Raw genomic sequence first — 17,573 nt, 5'->3', positions numbered from 1 at the left:
GTAATAAAAAATTCTTGGGAAGGTCTCACTGAGGCTGTGTAATGGGCACCCAGGGATCATCAAATCCAACTCCTGACCCTGCTCAGGACATCCCCAAATCCCCCTGTGTCCTTGGGAGCATTGTCCTGGAGCTCTGGTGGGTTTGGGATGGTGACCATTCCTTGGGGATCCTGGTGAGCGCTCCCACATTCTGGTGGGAAGATCCTTTGCCCAAAATCCACCCCAATTCCCACCCCTGGCACATCTCCAGCCTTTCCCTCAGTCCTGACATCCCTGAAATTCCAGATCAATGTGTGAAATCCCAGATCAATGTGTGAAATCCCAAATCAATGCACGATATCCCAGATCAATGTGTGAAATCCCAGATCAGTGCCTGAAATCCCAGATCAATATCTGATAACCCAGATCAATGTGTGATATCCCAGATCAACATCTGACATCCCAGCTCAGGTGGGATTTCCAGCCTGGATAAACACCTGAAAACCCCCCAAAAAGTTGAATTTTCCAAGCACTCCTCCATCACTAGATCCCAAACCCTCAAAAGGGGACCGGGACTGTCTCGGGAGGCTCCCGAGGTTGATCTCGGCTGGGAGCCGGGCCCGGGGAGGGTTTGGCGGAGCAAATCCCGCTCGGAATGCGGGCGGGAGGAGCGGGGGCGGCGGCAGACGGGGCGCGACCGTCTGGGAGCCGCCACCGAAGATGCCCCAAGGCCCGGGGTTGGTGACAACCTGCGAGCTCCTCCCTCGGAGCTCCTCTGATCCCCGTGGGGTTCCACTGGACTCCAAAACGCCCCTAAAATTCCTTAAAATTCTGTGCAAGCAAAGATATCCTTCGCTCCTGCTCCCAAATCCCTCGGTTTTCTGGGAAATTAAATGTAGGTGCGGGAAAAAATGGGGTTTGGATTAATTTTTCCCTTCTGGCGTGGTGCTGGCAGGAGTGTCCATTAATCCTTCACGTGTTCTTAAAATTCAGATTTGAATCATCTCGGAGACCCCATTTCCAGAAACAAACAAACAAATAAATTGGAATTCTTCGTGCATGAACACCTGGATGTTCATTTCACACCTGTGGAATTAAAACTGGCAGAAAATTGCTGCTCACTACAAGAAAATGTTGTAGAACCCCCCTGGTTCCTCTGTCAGGTGTGCTCTGAAATTTCCATGGTGATCAAAGCAATTTTTTCCACTAAAGTAAAAAAAAATCCAGAGGGAAACCCAGAGATTTTTCCTGTAAAAACAGAGAAAATCAAAGCAAAGAAGGCAAAGAGATAAAAGAGGTGAGGAATTATTTTTTTTTCGTAACCACAGCCAGTTCCTCCTTGCCAGATTTAATTACTCAGGCGCTAATTGTCATTCTTCCCCGAGCGCTCACCTTCCACAGTAAACAGGAAAAGAGGCCGGAATGGTGGGATTTGGGTTCCTGTCGTGGCTGGATCCAAATTGTCCCTCGGGCATGGACCAGAGGAGCCACTCACGCCCATGTGAGGCTGAATGTCCTCTCCTGTCATTCTCCTGGCATCCCAAAAATTCCAGGGCTCCCAAGAGCCACCTGGACACTGCCCTGGAGCTGGCTCAGACCCTCCTGCCTCGCCCAGGTCCTTGTGGGAACAGGGAGAGGGGAAAGTTTGGTCTGATGAAGGCCCAGGAGGGTTTATTGCAACCGGGCGTGGAGGGTTTGGGCAGGAAAATGGGGAGAATCCCTGATTTCTGTGAGAATCGATGGAAACATGCAAAAAAAATTCCTTTTTGTGCTTGGGAAAATGGGAATTTTGGGGTGGAGGGGTTGGACCTCGATTCCGTGTCCAGGTCTGGAGAATCATGGAAAGAGGGACATGGAGAGGCTGGAGCCTGTCCAGGGGTGGGAATGGGGCTGGGGAAGGGTCTGGAGAATCCTGAGGGAGCTGAGGAGAAAAGGGGGATCCAGGAGGAATTTTGGGCTCTTCCTGGCGGGATTTGGGATCTGATCCCAGAGAACAGGGACAGGACAAGAGGAAACGGCCTCAAGCTCTGCCAGGGGAGGCTAAGGGTGAGAAATTTGAGAAAATCCCTCCTGGAAAGGGTGGGCAGGCCTTGGAAGCGGCTCAGGGAAGGTTGGATTGGCCACATCTGGAGATGTCCAAGGAATTTCTGGAGATTCCTCTGGATGACCAAGGTGGGTTCGGACACATCTTGGACTCAAAGTTCTGGGAGATCTTTCCCAATCTCCTACATTTTATGATCCTGAAAAATCTTTGGCCCCTTAGCACAAGACCCTTGGAGCTGGGGCTGCTGGCCTTGTGGAATTCCCTCATGGAATTCTCTCATGGAATTCCCTCATGGAATTCCCTCTGGAACTCCTGACCTACCATGGAGGAGTCACCGGAGCCACCGAAGGACGTCGCTGTGGGGTCCTGACTCACCGACACCAACGTGACACCTCCAATGACTCCGATTGCCCACGGACATAATGGAGATCCCCAAATGAGTGCCAATTAGGGATAACGACCTGGCCCCCGTGACGTTCCCACGTGTCCGAGCGCGGGTCCCTTTACGTCTCCCGAAACAATCCCCAATTTCTGGCTAATCAAAGTTAACTACAGGGTGTAAAACAACTCAGGATAGAAAGGGAGGTGCAGGACCGGTCCTCAGAGATGGTTTGGAGGTGAGCCTGGAGCTTGAGGAGCTGTTCCAACCGGAATATGGGATATTCCTCAGGAAGATAAGGATTGGAAGCTGCTCTGGGGGAAAATTTCTACACCCGGCAGCTCGAGGAGGAGAAAATGAGGAGGGATTCATCTGCCTAAAAATTCATCTAGCAAATCCGAGCTCTGCTGGGTGTAGTTTCTCCTCCCATGGCAAAGGAGGTGTTTAAGATGAGCAAACCACACTCCACGAGTCCCAGTTTATCCCCAGAAAAGCCTCGGGGGCAGCGGAGCCTCCGGGGAAGGGGCAGAATCTGCACGTGGGGAGCTGAGTGTGCGGAAAAGCTGAGGTGGCGAAAAACCCCGTGGAGATCCGTCAGCTCTGGGTGGAATTCCAGGACAAGCATTGGGAAGGAACCAGCACTGACGCCTGGAATTCTCTGGGAGACTCTGGGTTTGGGGCGTAAACAGGACGTGCTGCTCATGCTGGGTTGGTTTGTTTTGGGGTGGCTTTTTTCCCCCTATTTAGCATTTTTGTGATGGTCACATTCTCATCTCTGTGATGGAAATATCTGGGAGAAACATGAGTTTTCCATAATCAGCAAAACTTCAATAAAAATTATTATTAGTAGTAGTATCATCCTGGGCCTAAATCCCACTTAAACTGGAGCTTTTCTGTAAGGGAAAAACATTTTTAAAATGAGGATTATTCTGCCTTGAATGGCTTGAAGTGTTCCTCAAAAAACCTGGACTTGTGTCCCCACTGGAATTTCCAAGCATACATGGAGTTAATCCATGGAGAGGAATGGGTTGGATGAATGAAATAATTTAAGTTATCAGGAAAACGGGGTCCTCAAGGTTTTGTGGGAGCGTTGGAGGATTGGCTGTGCCTCTCCATGAGAATTAGGACAGGCTATTTCTCATAGTAAATTCAATTAATTACCCATCTTCCCTAATAACAGCCATTCCATGTTGGAAAAACTCCAGCTATCAAAACCCAACATTTATGGAAATAAGGCCACGGAAACGTCCCAGCGCATTAAATCCCTTTCTGAAAACCAATTAATTCAGCACCCGCTGGTTTGGTTGTTTTTTTTTAATGACTCCGCCATTCCCGTTGGGAACCGCATGACCGGGACGGGAGCGCGGCTGCCTCAGCATCACCTGCTTTCCTGGAAGAGGCCTTCCACCAAAAATTAGGATGCAAACAAACATGCAAAGCATGTGGAGGAGGAGCCTGCCGGGGCAGTTTGTGGTCACCTGTCCGTCCCCCTGGGCTCCCGCGTTTCCGGAGCTGACGCCACTCCGGCCGTATAAAAGGTTTGGGTTCCGAGGCTCCCGCCAGTTCCTTTGGCTTCTCCGTCGCTTGCCAGGACCGGTGACCTCTGGTAAGTCCTCCTTGGCTTTATCAGGGAATTTTTATCAGGATATCTTGTGGAAAAGAGAGTTTACTCCGAGTCCCAGGAGAACTTCACTCCTGTGCTTCTCTTCTAGGATTTGTGCTGGAGTTGGGGATTTTATTTAGGGTTTTCTCTGTCTGGAGGAGCTTGGAGAAGTCACCTCGTCCAGAAGTGTGACTGCTTCTCCTCCTCCCTCCTGTTCCATCATGGTTAATTTGCTCCTGCCTCGTTAAGGCTGGGAATTAAATAAATTAATGGATGCCATGGAGCAGCTCCTGGGACTTCAAACGGGATGGGTGGGAAGAGGCTCTATCCGGAAGGAGGGAGCTGCAGGATTCCTGCAGGCAAAGCCTGGGGAGATCCCTGGGAGAAGCCGAGAGGAGGAAATGAGCTGGAAATTGGAGCTGCAGCCTCTGGGCCTTGCGGAAGGATGAGCCCCATTAATCCCCAAAAAATTCCAGTGACATCCCAGGGGATGTCACCAGGATGGGAAAGCTGGGAATGTTCAGCCTGTGGAGAGCTCAGGTCTGGGATCTGCAGGGGCTCCAGGGAAGCTGGAGAGGGATTTTCATCAGGAACTGCAGGGACAGGACCCAGGGAATGGGTTTACACTGAAAAATGAGAAATTTAGGATATTGGAAAGAAACCGTGAAGGTGGTGAGGCCCTGGCCCAGGTTATCCCATGGATTCCTCATCTCTGGAAATGTCCAAGGCCAGGTTGGACAGGTCTTGCAGCAACTTGGTTTGGGCTGGAACGAGATGATCTTTGAGATCCCTCCCAACCTAAACCACTCTGTGATCCCATGGGATAATGGTGGGGATCTGTGGCCTCTGGGCTTTGTGGTTGGGAATTCCCAGCCCGGGGGATGTGCCCAGGTGGGCGTGAGGATCTGATAAGGAAGAGACGAGCCCTGGAACTGCTGCTGATGGAACTGGGAATAGCAGGAACTGGGAATAGCAGGAACTGGGGTGTTCTTGTGTTACGGCTTCTACAAAGTTGGAAATGCCATAAAATTCAGGATTTGTAGCTCGAGGCTTCCTAACAGGTTCCCAGTGAAGGAAGGGGTTCTCTGCTGCGTTAATTCCATAAAAACCCTGGGACTGGCCCACAGGCACAACCTGGGACACCGTGGGAGCTTTATCTCCTGAATTTGGGGTTTAACTCCCTCCAGACCATGGGGTCGCCTTCAGCTTCAAATTTATCCAGAATAAAGATGGAGGAACCTTTATTGAAATTAGAGCTGGACCTGATGAGATCCTTGTGGGTCCCTTCCAACTCCAGAACCCAGGAATCCTGGGCACAGAATTTTTTCCTAGCATTCCTTTCCTCATCCAAACACGAACCCACGGGGACCTCACTCCGCGAATTGCTCCTTGATAAGAACTAACCGATATCCTGATAATTTTTTTTTGTCTCTTTCCCAGCTTTTTCCCAGCTTTTTCCCACTTCCAAAGCACCTCCCCAAGATGTCCTACTACTACGAGCAGTGCAAGCAGCCCTGCCTGCCCCCTGCCTGCCTGCAGAAGTGCGTCAAGTGCCCGGAGCCCTGCGCCACCCAGTGCGTTGAGGTCTGCCAGGCCCCCTGCGCCACCACCTGTGTCACCCAGTGCGTGGAGCCCTGTGCCACCCAGTGTGCCACCAGCTGCGCCCCGCAGTGCGTGGATGTGTGTGCCACCAGCTGTGCCCCGCAGTGCGTGGATGTCTGCGCCAAGCCCTGCTCCAGCCAGTGTGTGGAGGTCTGTGCCCCTCAGTGCGTGGATGTTTGTGCCACCCAGTGTGCCACCAGCTGTGCCCCGCAGTGCGTGGACGTCTGTCCCACCCAGTGTGCCACCAGCTGTGCCCCGCAGTGCGTGGACGTCTGTGCCACCCAATGTGCCACCAGCTGTGCCCCGCAGTGCGTGGATGTCTGTCCTGCCCAGTGCCCCGAGCCCTGTGCCACCAAGTGCGTGGAGCAGTGCCAGACCGAGGTTTGCAGCACCAAGTGCGTGGAGTCGTGCGAGGCCGTGTGCCTGGAGCCCTGCTCCCGCCCCTGCTGATCCCTGACACGGGCCTGGCCCCGTGAGGAGGCTCCGGTGACCGGTGAGGAGCTAAAATCGCGGGCTCTGGATGGAAAACACGGTGTAGATCCATTGGCGACGCAAAACCCTGCTCTGATCATCCCACGTTGTCTTCATCTTGGAAAACGTTTCCTGTCTGAGTGTTCCCTGTGCTTTCACTTCTGCTCCTGCCATGCCGGCGTTTTTCCGTGGGTATTCCCAATATTTTAGCGTTGGGAATCCCGGGAAGCGCTGTCAGCAGCTGGTGGTGGAAGGTGTCAATGCTTTTCCCCTTCCCTTCTCCTCTTTGTCTCTTCTCAGTCTTGTGAATTCTCTGTGCAGCAATAAAAAATGACCATCGATGGCACCAGCTGTGTTTTGTCTTTTTTCTCCCCATTTCCACGACTTCAGGCCCCAAAATATCTTCCTTAATTTCAGTTTTCAAAAGTGATTGGGGAGGGCTTTGTGCCTGAAGTAAAAAAACATTTAAATATGGAGAAATTTCTACTAATCCAACAAGAAAATCATCGTCTGGTCAATTCCTTTTTGAAATTATTGATAGGAATTTGATCTTCAGACAGAGTTTTGGTCTTCACAGCTTGGGATTTTGGAAGGAAATCCTAGAAACTGTTAAAAGGCGAATTTAAGTAGAAGAAAGCCTTAAATTAATTAATAAAAGAATTTAACACCTGGAAGGCACAATTTTAAATAAATTTAAATAATTAAATTTTAATAATTAAACAAATAAATATTTAAATAAATGACTAAATTCTAAGTAATTTTAATAATTCTAAATAATTTTAATAAAGGCTCCTCCACCTTTATTTTGGATAAGTTTGAGGCTGAAGGTGACCCTGTGGTCACCTGGAGGGTGTTAAACCCATAAAAGTTGTTAACTGGAGGGAGTTAAACCCATTAAAAACCCCAAATTTTGGAGATAAAGCTCCCTCTGTGTCCCGGGTTGTGCCTGTGGCTTTCTTCACCTCTGGCTCCGTCTGGGAATGCTGAAATCGCTCCCCACCTACCCCCTCATTACGGGAAGGGTGGGGAACATCTAATCTGGAGAAGAAAAGAGAGATATTTATATTCGGGGGCGTGCCGACGCTGTTTCCAAATCTCCTTTTTAATGGGCAGGTGGGGAGGCGAGGAGCAGGTTCCTCTTTGTGTCCCTCGCTGTCGACACCAGGAGGTGACACCAGGAGGTGACACCCTCAGGTGGGGATCACAGGAGGCAAAAAAAAAACACACCTGGGGAAGGCAAACACCTGAGCACACCTGGGAGGCAAAGCAGGAGCAAAAATTTGCAAAAAAAGAAAAAATGGGAGGGGAAGTGAGGAATCAGCACCTGGAATTTGAGGATCTGCCTCAGGAGCCACTCAGAGGTGAAACTTGGGTGGCATCTCGGGGACCTGGAAAAGGTTTGAGGAATCAGGGTGAACAACCCCACACCTGGGCCAGAAATTCACAGGGAAATGGATGGGAAAATGAGGAATCTCCACCTCAAATTCCTCCCAAGGAACCCAAATCCTTGAGGATCCAAGCTCTGCCCTGGAGGTGACGCTTTTGTGACATCTTGGGGGCATGGGAAAGGTTTTAGTCAGGAATCATGGAAAATAAAACAAACCCTGCACCTGAACACACCTGGGCTGGGCATTCCCAGGAAAAATGATGGGGAAATGAGGAATTTGCGCCTCAAATTCCTCCAAGTTTTTGGGGATCCAAGCTCTTGGAGGCCTGGAAAAGGTTTAAAAGCATGAATCATGGAAAAGGCTTAAATCAGGAATCACGTGGAGCTCCAACCCTGTGAATCACCTGATTCTGGACCATCTCCATCACCTGTGCCTGGAAATGGAATTTTTCCATTTTATCTGGGATCACGGGAGCACCTGGAAAATCCTGGAGGGACCTGCGGTGCTCCTAACATTTCCTGTGGCCAAGCCCTGACGCACCAGCTGTGGTCAGCTTCAGGAATTGCTGGAATTCCTGGAATATTTGCAATAAATTAGGGATATTTCATCAGGTGGAGGAGCCTGGAAAATCTTCCTGATTTATTGGGGTAAAAAAACAAAAAAAGTTTCATTCTTTTTTATTTGGGGATCTGAAATAGAGGAGGGAAACAGCAAAATCCAGAACCAAACTGGGATTTGGTGCTTTTCCAGGTTCCAAACTGGGATCTGGAGCCTTCCAGGTTCCAAACTGGGATCTGGTTCTTTTCCAGGTGCCAAACTGGGATCTGGAGACTTTCCAGGTTCCAGACTGGGATCTGGAGACTTTCCAGGTTCCAGACTGGGATCCGGTGCCTTTCCAGGCTCCAGACTGGAATCTGATGCTTTTCCAGGTTCCAAACTGGGATCTGGTGCCTTTCCCAGGCGGCAGAACAGATTCCCAACCCCACTCAGACTTCTCCAGGTGCTCCCACCCAAAAATTATCCCCAAACCAGCCAAAATACACCCTAAAACAACTGTGAGCTGTCCCAGCTGCCGATTCCTTGTGGGATCTCTGCCCGGGACGGGGATGTTGCGAATTATTAAGAAATTATTAATGAATTATTAACAAATCACCCTGCGATGAGCAGCCCTGGGTGTGCCCAGGGTGAAGAACACCCAGGCCCCCGCAGCAGATGGGAGAGGAGGGAATTTCAGCCGGGCTTTGACCGAGGTCCAGGAGGAGGTGGGAGCGGAGCCGGTTCCGGTTGTGAAAGATTCTGGTCACCGAGTTTAATCCGGAGTCATCCCGCGGGATATAAAAGCTGCTCCCTAGGGAGGCTCCACACCTGCAGCGGCTCCTCCTGAGCTCCCTCCTCCAGCAGGACGCGCCAGGTGAGTCCTTCCCTGCCCCTCTCGCTGCCCAGGTGAGGGGTTTGGTGCCCAGGGGTGGGAAAAATGGGATTTTTGGCTGTTTTCTAACCCAAAAACCCAAACTGGGGTTGTCTCCCCAAAAATGGGATTTGTTGCCATTTTTTTCCCCAAACTGGGGTTGTCTCCCCCCAAAAATGGGATTTTTTTCTTCCCCAAACTGGGATTGTCTCCCTAAAATGGGATTTTTTGCTGTTTTCTTCCCCAAACTGGCATTTTATCCCCCAAAAATGGGATTTTTTTGCCATTGTCTTCCCCAAACTGGAGTTTTGGAGCTTTTCTCCCCCCAAAATTCTGCCTGCAACAGGTGGAAAACCATATCAGAGAATTCTGGAAATTTTGAGGCTCCATCCACTGGTTTGGGACTCCTTGGGTCAGAACACCATGATAATTTTTCTGGTATTGATAAGAATCCCGTGGATAACCAAAGGTTGGCATCCATGGGCAGGTGGTGGAACAGCTTCCAGGATTTCCGGGGATCCTGGTTCCGTTTCCTTGGATAAAATCCTCAATCCACCTGAATTTCATGGCCCCGGGTGTGGCTCCTGCTCGGGGGGGTCTCAAGGAGTTGGGCAGAGGTGTGGTGGTTCCAAAAATTGGTATCAAATATTTGGATTGGTATAAAATATTGGGAATATTATCAAATACTGGGAATATTATAAAATACAGGGAATATTATAAAATATTGGGATTGGCATCAAATATTGGGAATAATATCAAATATTGGAATCGGTATCAAATATTGGGAATATTGTCAAATACTGCAAATATTATCAAATATTGGGAATATTATCAAATATTGGTATTGGTATCAAATATTGAGAATATTATCAAATACTGGGAATATTATCAAATATTGGGATTGGCATGCAATATCAAAGGATTTTTCCTTGCCAAAACTCCCAATTTTCCCAGTTTTCTGCTCCTCTTTGGCTGCTTTTCTTGGAAATTCCCCTCGAGTTCAGCTTTTCTTCAAATCCACTTTTTCCCCTGAGATTTTAAAGTCGAAATTCCCAGGAAAAAATGAGCCGGAAAGAAGGAAAACCCCTGGTGCCGTTTGTCTCCTCTCCAGCTCTGCAGCCTTTCCCTGGCTTTGTTAGGCTGGGTTTTGCCTCTGATCCCCGTTTTACTCCCTGATCCCTCAGCGAGGTGACCGATGCCACAGGAAGTGGGATGGGATCCAAAAAAACCCCGATAAAGGGCGGGAAACAACTCCCCAGAATTCAGACTTCAGGGATTTAATCCTGGTTTGGGACTGAGTTTAAATCAGCGGGGTCGAACTCAAAGCTGAGGCAGCGCCCGGAACCTCAACACCCCAAAAAGGCGAATTTGGGCCTAAAATTTGCTCGTTTCTCTCCGCGATTTTGAACTCCAGGATGTCCCAGCAGCAGAAGCAGCCGCAGCAGATCCCGGCCCAGTGCCAGCAGAAATGCGGGGGCCTTCCCAAGGGCGTCCAGCAAAGCCAGGCCTGCAAAGGCCAGGCCTGCAAAGGCCAGGCCCAGGCGGCCGTGAAGAGCGTCCCCCAGCAGCAGCAGCAGCAATGCTCCAAGCAGAAGTAGGAGCCATCCCGAATCCCAAATCCTGCTTTTCCCACCTCGCCGGGCTCCCGGGAACGCCTCCAGACCTGCAGCCACCTGCTTCGCTTGCCAGGAATTACCTCATAACGAGATGCGCTTAATTAGGTTTAAAAAAAAATTGATAAATGAGCGGTGGGGGATGGTTTTAATTCGGAGTTTAATTTGGGATGTGGTGCAATAAAATGATGGAATGAACTCGTGGTTGCTTCCTGGTGTTTTTGTTGGTGATTTTCTCCCGTTTTCCCCTTTTCTTTCTCTTTTATTTTCCCCTAAAATACCAACTTTAAGCACACACAGACCCGGGCTTTTGCAAGCTGAGCCTCCTCTCCACCTTTTTCAGGAGAAGCCATTGAAAATACCCAAAACTTGATTTTAAAATCCCCAAAACTTGGTGTAAACCCCTCCAAAACTTGGTGTGAAAATTCCCAAAACTTGCTATGAAAACCCCCAAAACTCGGTATAATACTTCTCAGAACTTGGCATAAAATTTCCCACAACTTGGTACAAAAACCCCCAAAAATTGGCACAAAAACCCCCAACATTTGGTACAAAAACTCCCACAACCTCGTGTAAAATCCCCCACGACCAGTAACAGAAATTCCCAAAACTCGGTATGAAAGTCGCTTTTATTGCGGAATTTTCACAGTGAAATAAATCCTGGATCCAACAGCAGCCGAAAACAATCAGGAGACCGAGCCCCAAACACCGACGGGTGGCGAAACATTCCCGGCTGGAATTCCTCCTTGATCCCGTCTGCGCCACGCCCGGGGTTAATCCCTTCCCAAACATGTCTGGAGTGGAGTTAATTATCCATAAATTTGGGTAATTACGGAATATTCACGGCCTGACCTGTTCTTTGACACCTCCGAGGAAATTCAAGGGGAGAGCGAGCTCGGATTTATCCTAAAATTCTTCCTTTTTCCCCCCTCAATCCCAAAGGATTCTTTTAAATTCCACCAAAATCGGATCTATCCTAAAAATCTTCATTTTCCTCCCTCAGTCCTGAAGGATTATTTTTTATTCAGCACTAATTCCCGAATTTGGGAAGTTTTGGCGGCAGATCCCGCACAAAATCTGATTATTTATAGGGAAAAACTTCCCAAATTCCAGGTGGGAGCTGGAATCCGAGGGGAAAAAGGCAGGAAAAAGGGGATGAGCTCTTCCCAGGATTTTGGGTTTTTAACTTCACGAACCCCGCCTTGCTCCATGATTTTTTTGGGGGGCTTTTTGGGCATTCCAAAGCCTCGGGATTGGGGAAAAATGGCAGGAATTTGGGAAGGGGAGCTACAACCCTGCTGGAAAAGCATTCCCGACGGGAATTCCCTGCTGTTAGTAAAGGACAAGGCGTTAGCGGGAGGGGCGGCTGGAAGGAATTCCTGACAAAAGCTCTGCAGGGGTTAAAAAAAAAAACACAACAAAAAAAGGCTTGGAAAAACCTCTGGATTCGGGGATAAAAATCCCCGGGATTGGGATTTTCCCTCTATTTCTGCCACGGGCCGGGCTGCTCCAGCTGCTGCTCCAGGGGAGGGAATTTCTCGGGAATGGAGCGCTGCTGCTGATCCGGGATGGGCACCGGGACCTCCTGGAATTCCTGCTTTTCCTGGGAAGATGGGATGGGGTCTGAGATCTCCTGGAATTCCTGCTTTTTCTGGGAAGAGGGGATGGGGTCTGAGATCTCCTGGAATTCCTGCTTTTTCTGGGAAGAGGGGATGGGGTCTGGGACTGGGATGGGGACAGGGGTGTCCTTGCACTCCTGCTTTTCTGGGATGGACACCGGGATTTCCTTGCATTCCTGTTTTTCCTGCTTTTCTGGGACGGACACCGGGATTTCCTTGCATTCCTGCTTTTCCTGGGAACACGGGGTGGGCTCAGGGTTTGAAACTGGGATGGGGACAGGGGTGTCCTTGCACTCCTGTTTTTCTGGGATGGACACCGGGATTTCCTTACATTCTTGTTTTTCTGGGATTGACACCGGGATTTCCTTGCACTCCTGCTTTTCCGGGGTGGACACCGGGATTTCCTTGCATTCCTGCTTTTCCTGGGCACACTGGACAGGGTCGGGGATGGAAACTGGGATGTCCTTGCATTCCTGTTTTTCTGGGATGGACACCGGGATCTCCTTGCATTCCTGTTTTTCTGGGATGGACACCGGGATCTCCTGGCGCTGCTGCTTCTCCTGGGCGCAGGGAACGGGAACGGGAACCGGGATCTCCTTGACCTCCTGCTTCTCCAGCGTCGGTTCCTGGCAGGATTTCTCTTCCAGGCGCGGAGCAGGTTCGGGGTTCGGGAATACCGCAGGGATTTGGGTTTGCTGCTCCTGGGGCAGGGCAGTTTCCCCTTTTCCCGCTTCTGGGATCGCCTTTTCTGGGAATTTCGCCTTTTCCGGGAGCGGCTCGGGCACCGGGATTTGGGGATGCTCGGGGCTCTGTTTTGGGGTGGTTTTACCCAAACCGGGGGGGAGCTGCAGCTCCTGCTTGATTTGCATCTGGTTCAGAGACATCTCCGCGGGAGAACGGGATCACCTGGGGAAAAAAAAGTGGGAATTTCTTGCGTTACCGGGACAAAGGTGACACAATTCTGAAAAACGTGTTAAAATACAAAAAAGTCGAGTTTTCCTCCTCTGCCCTTGGCTTCCCGAGGCTAAAACCAACCATTTGAGGACGTTTGGTGTGCTAGAAAAAAAAAAATTATATCAATGTGGGGCCAAGGGGGTGTTTTGGACTGGTAAACCCTAAATAATTCCTGCTTTTTTTTTTTTTTTTCATCGATTTTCAACTTTTCCTTGGAATTTGGAACGCCAGGAGAGGTTCCTGGAGGCTCCGGCGAGCTGAGGGTTAAATTCCCAGGAGAGAGCTCCTCCTCTCGTTCCGGTTTCACCCGGCTCCGGTGACAATGCCGAGAGTTTGGGTGACCCTGGAAAGGTCCTGGGAAGGGAATTCTCTGGGATAAAGCATCCCCGAGGTCCGGGATTGTCACCGCTGTCCCCTCCTGAGTCAGAGCGGGCAGCGCGGATTTCTCCTCCCCGACAATTTGGGGACAATTTGGGGACAATTTTGTGGCCGCTGGAGGCTCGCCCGGACCTCGGGAATTCCTGCGCTGCCGCTTTTTAAAATCCGAGGAGTGAAAGGTGAGAATTCCAAAAGGGATTTGAACTCCCCAAGGCAGAGAAAGGGAAAATTCCTCCTCCCTTCCCCAGCTCCTCTCACAGCCAATCCCCTCCTCTCTTCCTTTTTATCTATTTATTTTTTTAAACATCTGATAAGACCTTGATTAATTAATTAATTAATTAAGATCTGGTTCCTGACATGGATGAGGCAGCACTCCTCATATTTTCACTCCTTGCCTCCCTGCAGCGCCCTCTTGCTCCCAAATTTGCCTCTTTCCAAGGAATTCTTGGGTGAAATTGAAGTTTTAAAAGCGTTTTGGTTATAAAATCAAATTGGAAAATAAATTTGGCTGGAGAGGGTTTGGTGTCCATCCTGGAGGAAGGAGATTGGCCCTTGAACCAACGGAATTCCATCTGATCCCTGCCTCGGGAAGGGTCTAATTTAGGGCTTAATTACCCTCAGATTTAGGCTCGGTCTTAATTTGCCTCCCAGTGCCATTTCCAGGCTGCCCCAACGCCCACAAATTCCCTCCTTTCCAGGAACCCTCCACATATCCCAAGGCGTCAAATCCAACATTTCCTGAAAGGCAGAACCCCAAATATCCCCCTAAAAATTGGGATTCTCAATCTCAAACACCCCCCTAAAATATTGGGTTTCTCAATCCCAAAAATCCCCTCAAAATATTGGGATTCTCAATCCCAAATATCCCCCCAAAATATTTGGATTCTCTGTCCCAAATGTCCCCCCAAAATCTCAATATTCTCAATCCCAATCCTCCCCAAATTCTTGATATTCTCAATCCCAAACCTGCCTAAAAATCTTGATATTCCCAATCCCAAACCTCCCCAAAAATCTTGATATTCTCAATTCCAAACCTCCCCAAAAATCCCAGGATTCTCAGTCCCAAACCTCCCTAAAAATCTCAGAATTCTGAATCCCAGACCTCCCTGAGGAACCTTAGGATCCCCAGTCCCAAACCTCCCTGAGGAACCTTGGGATTCCCAATCCCAGAATTTCCCGAGGAACCTCGGGATTGTGGGACTCACCCAACCGGTGCCGAGGAAGCAGCGGGAGCGGAGAGTGGATGCTGGAGAGGGGAGATTTGGGATCTTTTATAGGGTTTGGAAGCCCTGCCTTCTGGGAATGAGTCCTCCTGGCTGATGAGCTCATTCTTTCACAAGAACCTTGCCCGGCCGGGTTTTACACGTAGGCACTTTCCAGAGAGGGTTCTGAGTTCGTTCCCTTGACTAATCCCGCTGAACCGTGGGATTTCACCCTGGATAAAGGTCAGAGCCTTGGGATCGTGGAGTTCTCGGAGACCCCGTTGAGGTTTGGGGGCTGGGTGGGGTTTGGTGCCACCTCAACCCATCCAGGGGTCATTCCATAGATAAAATCCCCTCTGATGTCTGAAATTCCTGGGATTTATTGGGAATTCCCACCTCAACCCATCCAGGGGTCATCCCACAGCTAAACCTCTTCTGAGTTTCCCTTTGGAAGAACTTTATGGATTTCCCTCAACTTTCATTTCAGTTTGGAATCACCAGGAGGGATTTTCTGGAAATTTCAGGAATTTTCTCCTGGAAAGGGCGATCAGGGGCTGCCCAGAGAGGTTTGGAGTTGCCACCACTGGAAGTGTCCAAGGAATTCCTGGAAAGGGATTGATCTATCTAAAGATGGACTCTATGATCTTGGAGGGCTTTTCTAACCTCAGTAATCCCGGAATTCTCTGGATAAATCTCATTTTCCACAGAGATGCAGCTCCCATCCATCCAAATGTGATGGAACAGGGAGCTGAGATCATCTCCGGGGATTTTTAACAATATCCAAGATTTTCCCCACCCAACTGGAATTTGGGGAAGCGGCCCCACAGAATTCCAGAAGGGAATTTAAAAAGGTGTTTCAGCCTAGATGTGAAATAAAGGGAATTCTGCATTCCCTGAGGATTAGTCCAGGTGGAATGAGAACGAGACATTTATGGAGTGGGAAAAACCTCAGAAATTCAATCCCAATTCCCCAAATCTCCGGGATCCATCAGGACACAGCTCTTGGAGACACCGTGTCCCACCCAGACGGGAATTTCATCACCTTTGGTAATCCCAGGCTCATCTCTGCGGCTTTTCCGGAGCTTTTATCGGATCAAGATCCCGACACGATCACTTCCAACAGGCTGAGCTGGTCCCACGTCACCTCCCGGAATTCCTGGGCAACACCTGGAAGCAGCTGCAACTTCCTCCCTCAACAACCCTTTGGCAACACAAGGCTGGAAAATTCCGGAATTTTCTCCCATCCATACAATTCCCATTTTTCCCTGCGTCCTGCCTTGCTCTTCCTGCTGGGATAGGCTCGGTTTTAGTCTCCAGCTTTGGGGATCCCCCAGCCCAAGCCCAAAGCCTGACTCAGGCCTTGCTGGTGCTCCGCCGGTGCCGATTCCAGGCTGGAATTAGGGCACTTCCCAGACCTGCCCGGCTGCTTTCGAGGCAGCCTGGTGGCTGGCAGGGCTCGGAACCGAGATAAGCTCCTGGAATTGTGCCCTTCCCGCGGGGAGATGCAGGGAAGGAGATCAGAGTCCTGAAAACCTTGGGGTTCGGCACTGCCCAGTTCCTGGAGGTGTCCGAGGAAAGGTTGGATGGGGCTTGGAGGGACCTGGGATACTTGGATTTGTCCCTGGCCATGGCAGGGGCTTGGAATGGGATGATCCTGAAGGTCCCTTCCAACCCAAACCATTCCATGATCCTCTGATTTTCCCAGATTTTCTGATTTTATTATTCCATTATTTTATGCTTCTATGATCCTCTAATTCCATCATTTCATGATTTCATGATTCCATGATTCTCTGATTCTCTTATTCCTTGATTTTCTGATTCCACAATTCCCTAACTCCATGATTTTCTGATCCTCTGACTCTATTATTCCATGATTTTGTGATTCTGCGATCCTCTAATTCCACCATTTTGTGATGTGATGATTCCATGATCCCCTGATTCCATGATTTTCTGATTTCATGATTCCATGATTCTCTGATTCTATTATTCCATTATTTTCTGATTCCACCATTCCCTAACTCCATGATTTCATGATCCTCTGACACTCCATGATTCCCTGTTTCTATTTTTCCATGATCCTCTCATTCCATGATTTCATGATTCCGTGATTCTCTGATTCTATTATTCCATAATCCTCTGATTCTATTATTCCATTATTTTCTGATTCCACCATTCCCTAACTCCATGATTTCATGATCCTCTGACACTCCATGATTCCCTGATTCCATTATTTCACCATTTCATCATTCCCTGATCCCGGTTTTTGTCCCGCCAAGGCCAGAGCAGCCGAGTTTGAGAGCGGACAGGGAATTTCACCACCTCCAACCTTCCACCCAAATTTTTGTGCAATATTCCCAAGGAAATTCTCCTCCTCAGGTGGGTGCTGAGCCCCGAAGAGGGACAGGACACCTCCACCTGCTTGGGACATTTTTATTTAAGCAATAAATAAAAGATTTCTGGAATATTTTGGTGCCAAATTAAAACCCAGAACGTGCAACACCCAGGGATTAAAGTCAAACACTTCCCATGGCTGGGAGGGAGAGACCTAAACCCAAACCTAATCCTAAACCTAATCCTAAACCCTGTCTGGAGATCAGGAGATGTGGCCTGACCTTAAACTGGTTTGGATCCAGTCTGGAAATGCTCCGGAGGTCACCAGGCAGCAACCTCAGCACAAAAATTGTGGATATTGCCCAAAGAGGCTCCCGAGTCAGCCCCTGGAAAGGGAGGGAACGTTTTTTCCTGGAGGAGAGGTGGAATTGCTTTTCCCAGCCCCGGGAATTGCACAAAAATCTATTTTTAGCCAAACCTTTGGGAAAACGACGGGAGAAACGTGAGGGAATGGAGGGAATGTGGAGCTCCTGGTCTGTCCCAAATATTCCACAAATTCCAGGGATCGCCACACCGCGGAGAAAGAAATTCCCAGCCCAGCA

The 17,573-nt window shown here is 49.4% G+C and overlaps 2 protein-coding genes across 2 annotated transcripts; one reads left to right on the top strand and one right to left on the bottom strand.

The window, feature by feature from the left end:
* The first annotated feature begins 5,487 nt into the window (after positions 1-5,487).
* On the top strand, positions 5,488-6,057 carry LOC131095246 (proline-rich protein 9-like). The gene has a single exon (XM_058042908.1). The coding sequence runs from the start codon at positions 5,488-5,490 to the stop codon at positions 6,055-6,057; it is 570 nt and encodes a 189-aa protein (XP_057898891.1).
* Positions 6,058-11,970: 5,913 nt separating this feature from the next.
* Positions 11,971-12,990, bottom strand: LOC131095098 (titin-like). Its single transcript, XM_058042670.1, has 2 exons — positions 12,204-12,990; positions 11,971-12,113 (listed from the first exon to the last, which is right to left on the bottom strand). The coding sequence occupies exons 1-2, from the start codon at positions 12,988-12,990 to the stop codon at positions 11,971-11,973; spliced, it is 930 nt and encodes a 309-aa protein (XP_057898653.1).
* Positions 12,991-17,573: the final 4,583 nt, after the last annotated feature.

The sequence above is a fragment of the Melospiza georgiana genome, chromosome 33 (assembly GCF_028018845.1).
Source record: "Melospiza georgiana isolate bMelGeo1 chromosome 33, bMelGeo1.pri, whole genome shotgun sequence".
In the NCBI taxonomy this organism is placed as follows: Eukaryota; Metazoa; Chordata; class Aves; order Passeriformes; family Passerellidae; genus Melospiza; species Melospiza georgiana.
Note: the sequence above shows the minus strand (reverse complement) of the source record. Positions and strands in the feature narration are given on the sequence as shown.

What these genes read in the sequence shown, in the direction of transcription:
- LOC131095246 (XM_058042908.1), top strand. Translation starts at nt 5,488, where the DNA reads ATGTCCTACTACTACGAGCAGTGCAAGCAGCCCTGCCTGCCCCCTGCC.
- LOC131095098 (XM_058042670.1), bottom strand. Translation starts at nt 12,990, where the DNA reads ATGTCTCTGAACCAGATGCAAATCAAGCAGGAGCTGCAGCTCCCCCCC. An exon ending in CCCCATCCCAGTCCCAGACC is followed by an intron (nt 12,114 to 12,203) that starts CCATCCCCTCTT and finishes TCCAGGAGATCT; the next exon opens with CAGACCCCATCCCATCTTCC.